The sequence below is a fragment of the Carassius gibelio genome, chromosome A11, assembly GCF_023724105.1.
Source record: "Carassius gibelio isolate Cgi1373 ecotype wild population from Czech Republic chromosome A11, carGib1.2-hapl.c, whole genome shotgun sequence".
NCBI lineage: Eukaryota > Metazoa > Chordata > Actinopteri > Cypriniformes > Cyprinidae > Carassius > Carassius gibelio.
In genome coordinates, this window is record NC_068381.1 from 854,721 (window position 1) to 868,128 (window position 13,408).

The following is a 13,408-nucleotide window of genomic DNA, read 5'->3' on the forward strand; positions in this document are numbered from 1 at the left end:
ACTCCAGCACAAATAAAGTCTTCTCAGTCTTTTGGACTCTCATGTGTGACATGTTCATGTTGTCAAAATCCAAACCATGACCATAACTTATGCCAAGCTTTCACAATCAGTCGCTCATAGGAACAGCACAAGGTCTCAGGACCATCTGGACCAGATGAAGCTGTTAAACACACGAGAAGATCCCAGTACAGTGAGAGAGAAGCGTAGCGCAGGCACACACCTCGTCTGTGTCTGGGTGTCAGGAGATTAAGAAGAAGGCCGGGGAGTTCAGACTCGCTCTGGAAACACATTCACAGTTCAGTAGCAGTGAGTTTGAGCTTGTTATGATGGGAATGACAGGATCAGTGTCTCACACGCTGCTTTCCAAAGCCTGTAACCCAAGCCCCGGATCCGTCGAGCTTGAGCTTCAGTCCATGTGCAGAAGAGTCAGCAGAATTCACAACACAACCACCGACTCTGCATTATATTCTGTTTTCAACAATCTTGAGCTTGTAAACACTCAAATAAACACAACAGACTAGAAAATGTCATGCTCACTGTCAGAACAGGCACATATTTACTGAGATAAAACATTTATAACATTGTTTTCTGCCAATACATTAAAAGCAAAAGAATGACAAAATCAATCATAAATTGGTCGTATTGTGCTAAAATACTTTAAAAGACAATGTTAGGCAAATATTTCAATAGAAATGTTTCAGTCTAGTTCGCATTTTAATTTGAGATTTATAATTAACCATCAATATTTCAATCATTTTTTACCAGCTGAGACTGAGTGTGAATTTTTGCTTCATTTACATTCACAGCTGATTGTGATCACACACACATCACACACACACACACACACACGACCTCAGGGATGTGATATCAGCCTCAGACAGAATCAGCAGATATGACCATCATGATCTCGTGCAGAACACACACTCACACACACACACACACACACACACACACACACACAGAGTGAAGCATGTGAAGCGTCTCACCTCAACTCTTCTGATCTCACGCTGCTTCTCTTCTCTTCTCTTCTCCTCCGGAGCGTCTGCTGCTGTGATCCAGTCACATTCAGAGATTCAGAGCGAGTGACAGACAGAGAGAGAGAGAGAGAGAGAGAGAGAGAGAGAGAGATGAGTGGGGGCTGCAGTGGGAGGAGAGACAGTAGATACCAGAGCCTCAGCTAAATATAACACACACACACACACTCACACACACTCACACACACACACACACACTCACACACACTCACACACACACACACACACTCACACACACACACACACACACACACAGACACACACACACACACACACACACACACACACACACACACACACACACACACAGACACACACACACACACAGACAGTGAAGAATCCCAGGATGCACCTCATGAATGTCCAGAGCTGCAATCTAGAGAAAGAAGAAGTGTGTGTCTGTCTTTGTGTGTGTGTGTGTGTGTGCGTGTGTCTGTGTGTGTGAGAGATTGTGTTTGTGCCCCCAAAAATACATTCTTATTTCTGAATGTATTGTAATATATTAATAAGGAAATTTTATTATGTCATTCTTAATAATAATAATAATTATTATTATTGCGTTTATTATAATGATTACATTAAAACCTTGCATGGTCTTTTTTACAATTAGAGAAATAATGATTATATATATATATATATGCGTCTGATGATTGAGGAAGAGACAAACACACACACAGTGACACACACACACACACACACACACACACATCTGAGCCTCTCCGTGTATCCCATCAGACTCCGTCTCTCTCGTCTGCTGTTCTTCCTCAGAAGTCTCAAGCTCTGGTTTCTAGGAGGCTCGTTTGTATTTGAGACGCTCGTCTAATTCAGGAGCTCGCTGCACCTGAGGGGACGAAAACATTCACCTAAAATTATCCCTTCTGTTCCACTGGACGTGTCCTGACCGCTCCTCTCTCACAGAGTTTGATGTTGTCTGAGAGTCATGAAGCAGACGTGTGAGTTCTGATCCACTTCCTGTCGTAATGAAGCAGTCGGCCCCTGGAGGAGCAGAGGGGCCCTTCACAGACGCATTCATCTCAAAACACTCCAGAGAAATGTCTTTACAGATAACAGAGGTCAAGCTTGCTTTTCTGCTGATAACATGAGCACAAAACAAGCCTTAATATCATCATCTGGAGTTGCTATCAGTCATTCTACCTGTGCCATGAAAAGCCAATAGAACAAGAAATAAATAAAATAATGGGTAATGAGTAGTGTGTAAATCAGATTATATTTATCACATTCTCAGGGTTCTCGATCAAATAGTTGAGCAGAAGGTTAAAGGCATAGGTCAAGCTTCTCCTGGCCTATTTTATAACCAGTCACAGACGATTCTGTTGAGCTTCTGAACCCAATGGCCAATCAGAGGAGTTAAATTCAATCCTAACTTGCCTGGTGAGATTACAGAGTTGGTTCACTCTCTGTGGAGTGCGTCCAAGAGCGCATGCGCGTAGCAGATGACGTCAGACTGGCGCGTTCGTTCACCCAGTGAGTAGTGACTGTCCTGTGTCTCCATCTGCTGGTCACTGATGAAAACACCAAGTACAGCTGATCATCTCTTTTTCTGCGTAATACAGACCTCACATTCAGTTTGCGCTTGATTTTCAAAATTGTAACGTTATTAAAAACAAGCTTCTGTATAATTTTGTTCTGCAGTGTTTGCTGTAAGAATAGTTGTAATGATGCTTTTACACTAATTTTATCATAAAGGGTAAGCTGCAGTAAACATGCAGTATATCACTTGTCTTGCCCTGAAACTTACATTATGATTGACTTGTGTTTTGTAGTTTTAGTATACTTTAGTAGACTATTCATAAGATCATCCTTTCAATTCAATTCAAATTTATTTTTAAACGCCTTTCACGATACACATTGTTTTAAAGCAGCTTTACAGAAAATGCATGTCTAAATTTCTATTTAATTCTAATTATTATTTGATTTAATGTCATTCCCAACAAATAATACTGATCATGTAAAACAACAAAAACACGAGCAAATAAAATTGAATTTTCAGAAATAGATTAACAATGCAATAAAAAGGCTGTCTCATAATAAAGCTTTCGCAGAGTCGCTTTTAAGTATTACAGTGTAAAACATCTAACTCATCTAATATTACATTCTGTTCCGAAAAACAAGTCATATAGTAATAATGTAATCATAATGGCGGGAATAGTAAGCAGCTGAAAGACGGAAGAATAACTTAAGTATCGTTTTGTGTGAATCAAAAGTGTTTTTGTTTTTCTAGCGCCAGCTCAATACGTCACAAAGATCCTCCCGCCTCGCGGAGCTCCACCCTCTGGCTCCACCTCACTGGCGCGCTGCTGTTGGCGCCATTTTACAGTTTGAAAGTTGAACGGTTTTTAGACACTTAGCTGCGTCACACACGTCCTAAAAAAAACAAACGTGCAGTGATGAAATGCATGAAGACGATCATCAAAGATCTGGATGAGAAGACACGCTTTTTATTACAATGGCGACTAGACAAGCACTTGAACAGGTAGCTATTTTACGATTATGACGCTAATACATATAATAATAAAACTGACTTTTTTATAGCATGTGTGTACAGGATAACAATGATCTTAATATGCTGTGTTATTTATGTGGTGGTACTGGTATTTTTTATTGCTGTCATTTGCAGGGCTTTTATGCATCTTATGGTTGGAAAATGTTTTTACCTTCTGTTCATAATCATTCACAACATCCAGGTTAACTTCATAATCGATCAAAACGATCGAATGCAGGTTGATTTGATAGACTGTGAGAAAATACTCATGCAGAGATTGTTTGTCCACCGATGTCCAAACTTAAGCCTTGATTTATTGAGGAAAATACACTCTGAATGATTCATTGCGTGTGTGAACTGTTCGACTAGTCAACTATAACTACTCCACACCAAAAAATATTACTGTACATAGTGTATTTAGCCAGTTCGAGTGGGATTAAGCAATGTTTTAGCTGATATTAGTTTGATATTGCTAAAAATAACCCTTTCATGACATCCTCATTTTGTGGAATTTACATTGTATTTTGTTAGTTGTGTAATGTGTGTGTATGTAAGTTAATATTTTATTTCCATTTAACTCAATGACCATTTTGCCTAGAGGCATAAATCCCAAAAACACATTTGGAAAATAATTCTTTCTATAGCAAAAAAACATTGAGAATAATTAGCCTTTCCACGAATGTCAATTAGTGTTATTTTTGGTTATGTAGTTTCTCCAGCTGGTTGCCTTTTGTTGTTGTTGCCATATTTATGAGTCATGGCTATTGGTTATGTTACCTATACCTAGCCTTTAAATAAACTAAATAAAGTAAGGATTTGAGCTTGGATCTCACACAGTATAAATGGAAACTTTACTACAACACTGGATGGCCCCTGGAGTATTATTATGTGTGGAGTCCATGAGGATCAGGCACATTAATGATGTGGCTGCAGGTGTTATGAATACTGCCATTTCTATCTCCATCAGCTCATGATCAGCCTTCATTTTGGACACAATTTTAACTTTTGTATATGACCATTATTCTTATAATCTTTTTCTTAACACAGATGCAGAACAACATGGAGTTTAAAAGACACCATAAAGGCTCTAAAAAAAGAGCTTGGAATGGAAGAAGCATTAAAAACTGTCAAGCGCACACTGAAGAAAATCAGAAAATGCATACCAAACATATGAAAAGATGTATAATTTATTTTGTTTTTAGACAATATGTTTCTCAGTCTTCAATATGTTTTATATAATATTTAATAATACTATAATATTTACACTGTTTTGGTTATTTATGCATTTATTTATTTTTAAACAGATGGTGATGGCATTCAAACACATTCTGGAGACATGACAGCTCAGAGGCTTGACAATCTTTCCCAACATAATAATAATGATAATAATAATAATAATTCTGTATCATGTGGACAACGGTTGATTCGGAGCCCAAATCAGTGTAACTTAACAATTGACCAGAAGGACGGTTCTATAGCGTATGCTCCAGTTTTGGAAGGAAACACCATAACAGGTGACATTACCTTTAACCAGCATGTGGTGAGTGTCTGACCGTTAAAATACTGAAATGACATTTTGTAGAGTTACTTCTTTAAAGTGATAATTCACCCAAAAATGGAAATTCTGTCACTGACTCACCCTTAAGTCGTTCCAAACTTCTGCTGAACACAGAAAGAAGATATTTTGAAGAATGTTAAGAACCAAAGAGTTAATGGTAGCCAATGACTTCCATCATGTGAAAAAAAATACTGTGGATGTCAATGGCTACCAGGAACTCTTTGTTAAAGGTTAGTTCACCCAAAAATTAAAATTAGCTTGTGTTTTACTCACCCTTGAGGCATCCTGGGGTTTATATGAATTTCTTCTTTCAGACAAATCTAGTCGGAGTTATATAAAAAATTGTCCTGGCTATCCCAAGCTCTATCATTGCATTCAGCGGGTTTTGCACTTGAACAGTCCACAAGTCGTCAAATAAAGTGTTCGCAGTCTTAATACAACGTGCCTCACATGGCTCCAGGGGGTGAATAAGGGCCTTTTATAGTGAATGCATTTTAGTACGAAAATTATCCACATTTCAAAAGTAAAATTTTTCTCTCCCTTCTGTTATCTGTCATACACGAAAACCATTCTGGCAGATCTCGTAGTGCGTTGGCGTTTCATGATTAGAGAACAAAGCAAAATGCCAGTCATGAATTATAAGTACAAACCGAGGATTTGCAAAAAAAAATTGATGCTTTCTTTCCTCCTATACACAAACTCGCGAGACTAGCATTTACAGTACATCTTACATGCTGCGTCATCCACTGAAACGCCTTCCATGTTTGACAGATAACGGAAGTGAGAGAAAAGTGTTTATTACATTTGAAATATGGATTTTTAACTTTTTACAAAAACATAAATTTCACTACAGGAGGCTTTTATTCATGACGTTCCAGACAAGTTCCATTCCAATCCAGGCAAGTTGATAAAAAAATATTAACAATTCTTTGAGAGTCTTTAGAAGACAGGAATAATTTCAGGAATAAAGTGAGTTGTCTCACTTGAAAAAAACAAGATTTAACTACAGTGTTAATCAGTTTGTACAATTTAAAATCAGTATGATAACACCTACATTTTTTATAAAGGGCTTCACAAGTGGTTTAAATTCACCAAGGTCCAAATCTGATGACTCTTGGCGTAAACAGTAAAACTTCTGTTTTATTTTCATTAAAATTAAGGAAATTTAGTGCCATCTAGAGGTCTTCACTGGTCCAAAAATTCTTGCCCGAACCCGACAGAGACCCGTAATGTACTACACCGAACCGACCCGGACCCGTCTATTATTTCAAAAGCTGGACCCGGACCCGTGTAGATCCAAGAAATGCCTACCCGGACCCGTATATTACTTGAAATCTGGACACGAACCCGCTGGGAAGACACAGACCCAACTGGACCCGATGTTGACATATTCCACCTTAAATTGCTATTACAAGTCAATAAACCTGTTGCGAAGAATACAGCTTTTTGTCTTACCTAATTTAAAGAGCCGTGGTCTCTCTTCCTTGTACCTGACTGCCTGTGATGCATTACAATCCTCCGTCAAGAAAGTTATCCATGTTATTCCTCTCGTTATTCCAAGTCCATGCTGAATCCACTCATTATTTCAGCTTCAGAAGTCCACTTGATGTCACGGTGACGGATGACAAATGCTACTGTGCTCATGTACATTCTGACTCGAGTTAATTCGCATAATAACTTACACTGTTTGCCTTTTGAAATATAATAACGATCGCTCGCTGACGTTATTTATTTACTATCATCTGATCTCTGTGCTCTCTGCTCTGCATCGAGTCTGAATCTGAACCACTAAAACTTTAAGATTAAACGGTTCATTTATAATATTATAAAAATGGGAGAAAATGTAAAACGCGGTTTGGCGGTCGAAGTGTCCCTCACTGCTTGCCATAGAAACATGACTGCACATGCGTGCTAGCTTTATCAACCTAAAATGCCTTAACGCAATTTGAGTGTAATAGAAAACATTCATGTGACAGTTCACCTCAGATTGTGTTGCTGATTTAAAATATATTAAACATGAGTGTGTCAAGTCTGCAAGCATTACAGTGTGTGCACTTGTATTAACTCTTGAGTCTGCGAGCGAGAGAGAGAGAGATCACTTTTTTTGGCTCACTCTTTTCTTTTCCTAATTTTACAAGTTGCAAGTTACAAAAAACACAAGCAGTCTTTGATAACGGCCGGATGTTCTCCGAGTCCGATGACTCCGATCGGCGATCGCACGGGTATTACACACAATGTTAAACAGACCCGGGACCCGAGGTAATAGATTCAGACCCGACCCGGACCCGGCTGATGATTTAAAATATAGACCCGAACCCGTACGGCCATCCAGGCCTAAACTTCCACAAGACACTGAAATAGGATCTCTAAAGAGCAAGTATTTTTTCGTTTCAAAGATAGATAAATTTGTGTATCATCTGCATAACAATGAAAAGTAATATGACATTTCCAAAGAATATGTCCTAATGGGAACATATTGAGGGACAACAGAATAGGCCCCAAAATGGAGCCCTGGGGGACCCCACACGTGAAAGAAGCAGCGGAGGAGACAAAGTCTCCCAAGCAAACTGAAAGTTCTTTCGGACAAGTAGGATCTAAACCTTCCCAATGCAAACATTATTATAAGTGTGTAATCAAGGTCTTATGGTCTACAGTATCAAATGCAGCCAAAAGGTCTAGTAGTATTAAAATTGCACAGTAGCAGTAGCAAGTCATTAAAAACTTTGTAGTTAAAAACAGCGCAATTTCTCTACTATGTAAAGATTTGAAACCTGACACTTTTTGTGAATACCATGTAGATCTAGAAATTAATTCAGTTCTAGTAGTTTGGAAAGAAACTGACGTTTTGAGATGGGTTAGGGTTAATATTTTTTAATTACTAGTTCCACTGCTGCTTGTTTAAAAGACTTATTGTAGGTTTGACTCCCGAGCGAAGGGTAGGAGCAGTCGCTTTAGGATCTCAAGAAGTACATATCTCAAATAAAACAGGCAGATGATCAGAGAAAATTGCTTCACAGACTTCAATATTACCAATAAGCAAGCCATTTGATGAAACCAAATCTATTATGTGTCCACATTTATGTGTGGGTCTAGCCACAAACTGAGTTAAGTTAAAAGACACCACAAGATTTTAAAAAGCTGTAGCCAAAGGCTTGGTGGGACAGCATGCATAGATATTAAAATCCCCAGGTACGATACCTGGAGGGTGAGTAAAACACAAGCTCATTTTCATTTTTAGATGAACTAACCCTTGAACCTAGATACTTTAAAATATCTTCTTTTGTGTTCAACAGAAGAAGAAACTCTGGAACAACATCAGAGAAACTATGACTCCCGGAAAGTAATTACTGCTAAAAAAGAGGTCAAAGTCTAATATGTGTGATTGATGTGGCCTTGGATGTACACTTGGATCTATGTAACAGTTTTTTCTGTGTTTTCTTGTGGTTCCAGCAGACTTTTGTTTATGGATTCTCAAAATCTTATACTGTATACATTTATGTATGTTTGTTTTTTTAGCCGCAGGTGTCTCACTCTACCTCAGTAAACAAAGATGGTAAGAATAGTTGTAGAACACTGTTCATTCATAAGTGTGAAGCACCTGATAATGATGTAACTTTCCAACTTTGTCCTGATGTTTAGAAGTTCTTCAGAATGTAAAGAGTAAGATGAAATCAGAAATGATGGCGGACTCTGATTCGGTATTCCAAGGAATCAAGGATTCGGTCTCTCTGAAAAAGATATACACACACCTATTCATCATCAATGACGAGTCGGACCCCATCAATAGAGAACATGAGATCTGGCAGATAGAGACGACACATGAGTTAAACACATCGGCGCAGACAGTCATCAACTACAACCAAATCCTTCACCCACCCGGAGTTGAGAACAGAATCATAAAGACCGTTCTAACTAAAGGAATTGCTGGAATTGGAAAAACGTTCACCGTGCAGAAGTTTGTCCTCGACTGGGCAAGTGGAGTGTCAAATCCAGATTTGGACTTTGTGTTTCTCTTCCCGTTCAGAGAGCTGAACTTGGTTGAAGGAAAAAAGAGTCTTTTTGACCTGATTTGTGACTTTTACCCTGATTTTAAAGAGGCGAGACAGATCAGTGAATGGATCTGCAAAAGGAAAGTTCTATTCATATTAGATGGTCTGGATGAATATAAAAATTGTTTGACCTCCAACAGCCTTTTGTCAGATGTGACTAAAGAAGCCACAGTTGATGTCCTTCTAGTAAACCTTCTGCAAGGAAAACTTCTCCCATCCGCTCACGTGTGGATCACCAGCCGTCCCGTCGCAGCTGCACAACTTCCATCTGAGATCTTCCGAAAGGGATACATCACACATATCAGAGGATTCACCGATGAGCAAAAGGAGGAGTACTTCATGAGGCAGTTTGAGAATATAAAGCTAACCGAAGAAGTCGTCTGTCACCTAAAGTCTCAAAAGAGCCTGTGGATATTGTGCCACATACCTCTGTTTTGTTGGATTTCATCGGTTGTTCTTAAAGACATCATCGATAATCGGAATAAAGATAGAAATATACCATCAAATCTGACAGAAATGTACATCCACTATCTTCTCATTCAGACTGGACTGAGTCACAAGAAATATCAAGGGCAAGAGCTGCCTCAACCAGATGCTCTCCAGAAACATAAAGAAGTGATTATGAAACTGGCAGAGCTGGCATACAGACAACTGAAGGAACAGAATGTCATCTTCAGAGACGAAGACTTGAAGAAATATGATATCTCTGTTGAAGAAGCGTCTCAGTATCCCGGCGTCATTACCTGCATCTCAGTGCGCAAATTTCTGTTTTACGAGAGCAAACATTTCAGCTTTGTCCATCTCAGTGTCCAAGAATTCTTTGCAGCCATGTTTGCACTTCAAAAATATCAATCAGGAAATCAAGACTCTCTGGAATTGATTACAGCTAAAAAGAAGCAGAATTCAAAGTCTTTGAGTGATTTTCTCAAAATTTTGATTGATGAGGCCTTGAAAAGCAATAATGGACACTTGGACCTTTTTAACTGTTTTGTCTTTGGGATTTCTTGTGATTCCAGCAGAGAGTTACTTGAAGGATTCCTGCCGTCAGTCTGGAGCAGTAGTTCAGATGATCACAGAAAGGTGGCCATGTACATTAAGTCTCTGAAGAGGAAAGGTCTGTCTTCTGAAAGATGCATCGGTCTCGTTCGTTGCCTGGTGGAGCTCAAGAACCCGTCACTTTTGCAGGAAATGCATGAGCTTGAACGCTCACAGTGCAAAGAGCCCCTCACACCGTTTCAGTGCACGCTTCTGGCTTACCAGTTTGTGATGTCAAACACAAAACACGATGAGTTTGACATCAGGAAATACAACATCTTAGACGGGTTTCAGAGATTCTCCCCAGCCATCACATGCTTCAGAAAGGCTCTGTAAGTACTGTGATGCTAAACATCTTCAGAATGTTCCATGAAATATTCCCAGTCCAATTTGAATATAACAGACATTAAAATCGCAGCAGTTAAATGCTAGATTCTAACAGTTTTATTGCAATATTGACAGGCTCAAGGGAAGTGGCTTTACAGAGCAGCACTGTGAGATCCTGACACGTTACCTGACTTCACCACACTCTCACCTGACTCATCTCGATCTCAGCCACAATGCTCTGGATCTGTCCGCACTGCAGCGGCTTTCCACAGCGCTCTGTGATCCCAACTGCCAGATTGAGATCCTGAACCTCAGCCACAATAACTTCCAGGGTCAGGACATGGAGCACATCAGGGATGTGTTTTCTGGAGAAAACATGAATCTGAGAGTCCTGGACCTCAGCGACAATCCTCTACAGGATTCAGGAGTGAAAATTCTCTCAGATGGACTGAAGAGCCCCAACTGTCATCTTAAAGTTCTGAAGTAAGTCCAACTTACCGCAGACGTCATTTATCTCTGATTCCAAACACACAGATAAAGAGGAGTATTCGGCAGAATAAGCTGATGTGTTTTTGCTGTACAGGCTTTCAGGCTGTCAGATTAAAGGAGGAGTTTCTGAACTGATGTCGTCTTCATATCTGAGAAAGCTGGACCTGCGCTATAATGATCTGGAAAACATTGGACAGCAAAATCTACAGCATGATCTGTCCTCACTGAGGTACTGTAGCTTGTAGGTTGATCCACTGCATTCATGAGACTAGTATACATTTAGTAGACACTTTTATCCAAAGCAACTTACAGTGCATTCAGGCTATCAGTTTTTACTTATTTATCATTTTTTCCTGGGGAATCGAACCCCCAAACCCAATGCTCTACTAATTGTGAGGACTACATTGTTCAACCAGTAAATGGTTACCATTCATAACAATCATCTAGTACTATTGCTCAGTAGGTTCAATAGGTAGGTTTTAGTTAAAACTACCACATCAGTCATGTCTCTACTATTAGAAAGAGATGTGTAACACAGACCAGTGCAGGAAACCCAAAAGGACTGTACCATTCACTTAGAAGAAAGAGTATTTGGAAATTGTTATAAATATACATGTTATACATCCTGTAATGGGACTATCCATTTATGTTTTATATTGGTGTGATTCTCTAACTAGTATTTCCTCTGGAGGAGAATGCCGTGACCTACCAGGACTAGATAAGTGTGAGTTTAAACATGCATATGGATGATTTTTTCCTCTACTCATAAACTAGTTACTCATGCTTGTTATATAATGGCAAGGCAAGGCAAGTTTATTTATATAGCACATTTCGTACACAATGGTAATTCAAAGTGCTTTACATAAAAGAAAGTAAAATAATCATGAAGAAAAATAATAACAAAAATAAAACAAGCAATTTTAAAACTTTTAAAATGATTAAAACATTTAAAAACAGGTAGATAATATGTAATTATAGACATTAAGTAATTGTAGAAAGACTTTAATGTAAAAACATTCACCTTCTGTGAAGCTGCTTTGAGATTTTATGCATTCTGAATGCTACATGTGAATTGAACTTATTAGCTGAAGTTTTCTGATAAATCTTTCTGTTTTTAGATTTTGTAGCTCTCACCTTTGACCCTCAGACGGTTAATGAACACCTCTATCTGAGCGAGAACAACACTGTGGTCACTCGTCAGAAAGAGAAACAGCAACTTCCTGCTAACGGCGAGAGATTCGACATGTGCAACCAGGTCCTGTGCCGCCAGCCTCTGATTGGACGCTGCTTCTTTAGGGTGGATGTGATTGGCTCAGATGTGTATGTGGGCGTGGCCTGTAAGGGAATGGGGAGGAAGGGAGCGGGTGAAGCAGTATGTCTGGGACACAATGAGATGTCGTGGAGTTTACGGTTGTCAGATAATTTATGTGTGGCTCATCACAACGAAAAAACTGTATTAATCCAATCGGAGTCCGTCAGAGAACTGGGAGTGTTTGTGGACCGGGACGCTGGTTCCATTTGCTTCTATATGTTGAGTCCACAGCATAAACTCTTGTACATGTTTGATGCAGATTTTCCTCAGGACCAAGAGCTTTACGCTGCGTTCAGGATTCAGGAGCCAAACAGCTCAGCCGTTCTCATGCAAGAATTACGATAAATGTATGTTCAAGTACTGTTTGTGATCGATTCCTCAGATCCGGAGAGATGTATGTGATCAGACTTAAACCTAACCAACAAATAAACAGCGGCAAGTCGTGTGAAACATTGCATCAGTCATCATGAACACTGAACCAGGCTTTACTACATCAGTTAAATGTCTTGAGTTCATTTGATCAAAAATACATGTGGTTTAGTTGGATCTAATGTAGTTTCTGTTCATTGGACTGATTATTTTAATATCCTGTAATCAACATACTGACTGTAAATATTACAATTATTTGTAATCATTAATACAAACAATGTCATGCTCATCACGATTCAGTGGTAATAATACCTATTGTATTAAACAAAGTGACTAAATTTCAGGCTATTAAACCAGTTGCTTCTGTGTCTTTTGTGTTCTTTAAAGGAATAGTTCCCCCCAAAATGAAATCTGGCAGTATTATTGACTTGTTCGCACAGATACTATTTGCACTGATCTGAGCTGCACTTGTGTTGAATGTTAACTTTGGAATAGATATATGGATATTTTATTTGTAAACATACTTTTTTTGCTAATTTCAGTTAGGGTTAGGGTTCATGTCTGAGTGTGATTACAGTATGGTATAGTTTTTATTTGTATTTATTTAATTATACTGCACTAAACGGGTCTTGTCTTAACAACAGCGTAAGATATTACGTGGTTTTGCAAAATGGTCCTCCTTCAGTCGGCTCTGCTCATGTCTTTACGCTCGTTTAATAGTTAAAACAGCTT

The 13,408-nt window shown here is 38.9% G+C and overlaps 2 protein-coding genes across 3 annotated transcripts in view; one reads left to right on the forward strand and one right to left on the reverse strand.

Annotated features, from left to right (window-relative positions):
• Window positions 1–1,077, reverse strand: part of LOC128021923 (filamin A-interacting protein 1-like) — a 47,536-nt gene extending 46,459 nt beyond the window's left edge. The window contains exon 1 of the mRNA XM_052609018.1: window positions 987–1,077. The gene's annotated coding sequence lies outside the window, so the exon portion shown is untranslated. The remainder of the gene's footprint in view (window positions 1–986) is intronic.
• Window positions 1,078–3,358: 2,281 nt separating this feature from the next.
• Window positions 3,359–13,029, forward strand: LOC128021927 (NACHT, LRR and PYD domains-containing protein 12). Of its 2 annotated transcripts, none has more exons than XM_052609023.1 (9): window positions 3,359–3,528; window positions 4,585–4,717; window positions 4,842–5,077; window positions 8,618–8,648; window positions 8,738–10,511; window positions 10,642–10,989; window positions 11,090–11,224; window positions 11,673–11,719; window positions 12,114–13,029. In XM_052609023.1, exons 1-9 carry the CDS (start codon window positions 3,502–3,504, stop codon window positions 12,650–12,652), a joined length of 3,270 nt encoding a protein of 1,089 aa, XP_052464983.1. In that variant the 5' UTR covers window positions 3,359–3,501; the 3' UTR covers window positions 12,653–13,029. The 2 variants fall into 2 exon arrangements, with proteins under 2 accessions (XP_052464983.1, XP_052464981.1); XM_052609021.1 differs by having other exon boundaries at window positions 3,360–3,528; window positions 8,735–10,511.
• Window positions 13,030–13,408: the final 379 nt, after the last annotated feature.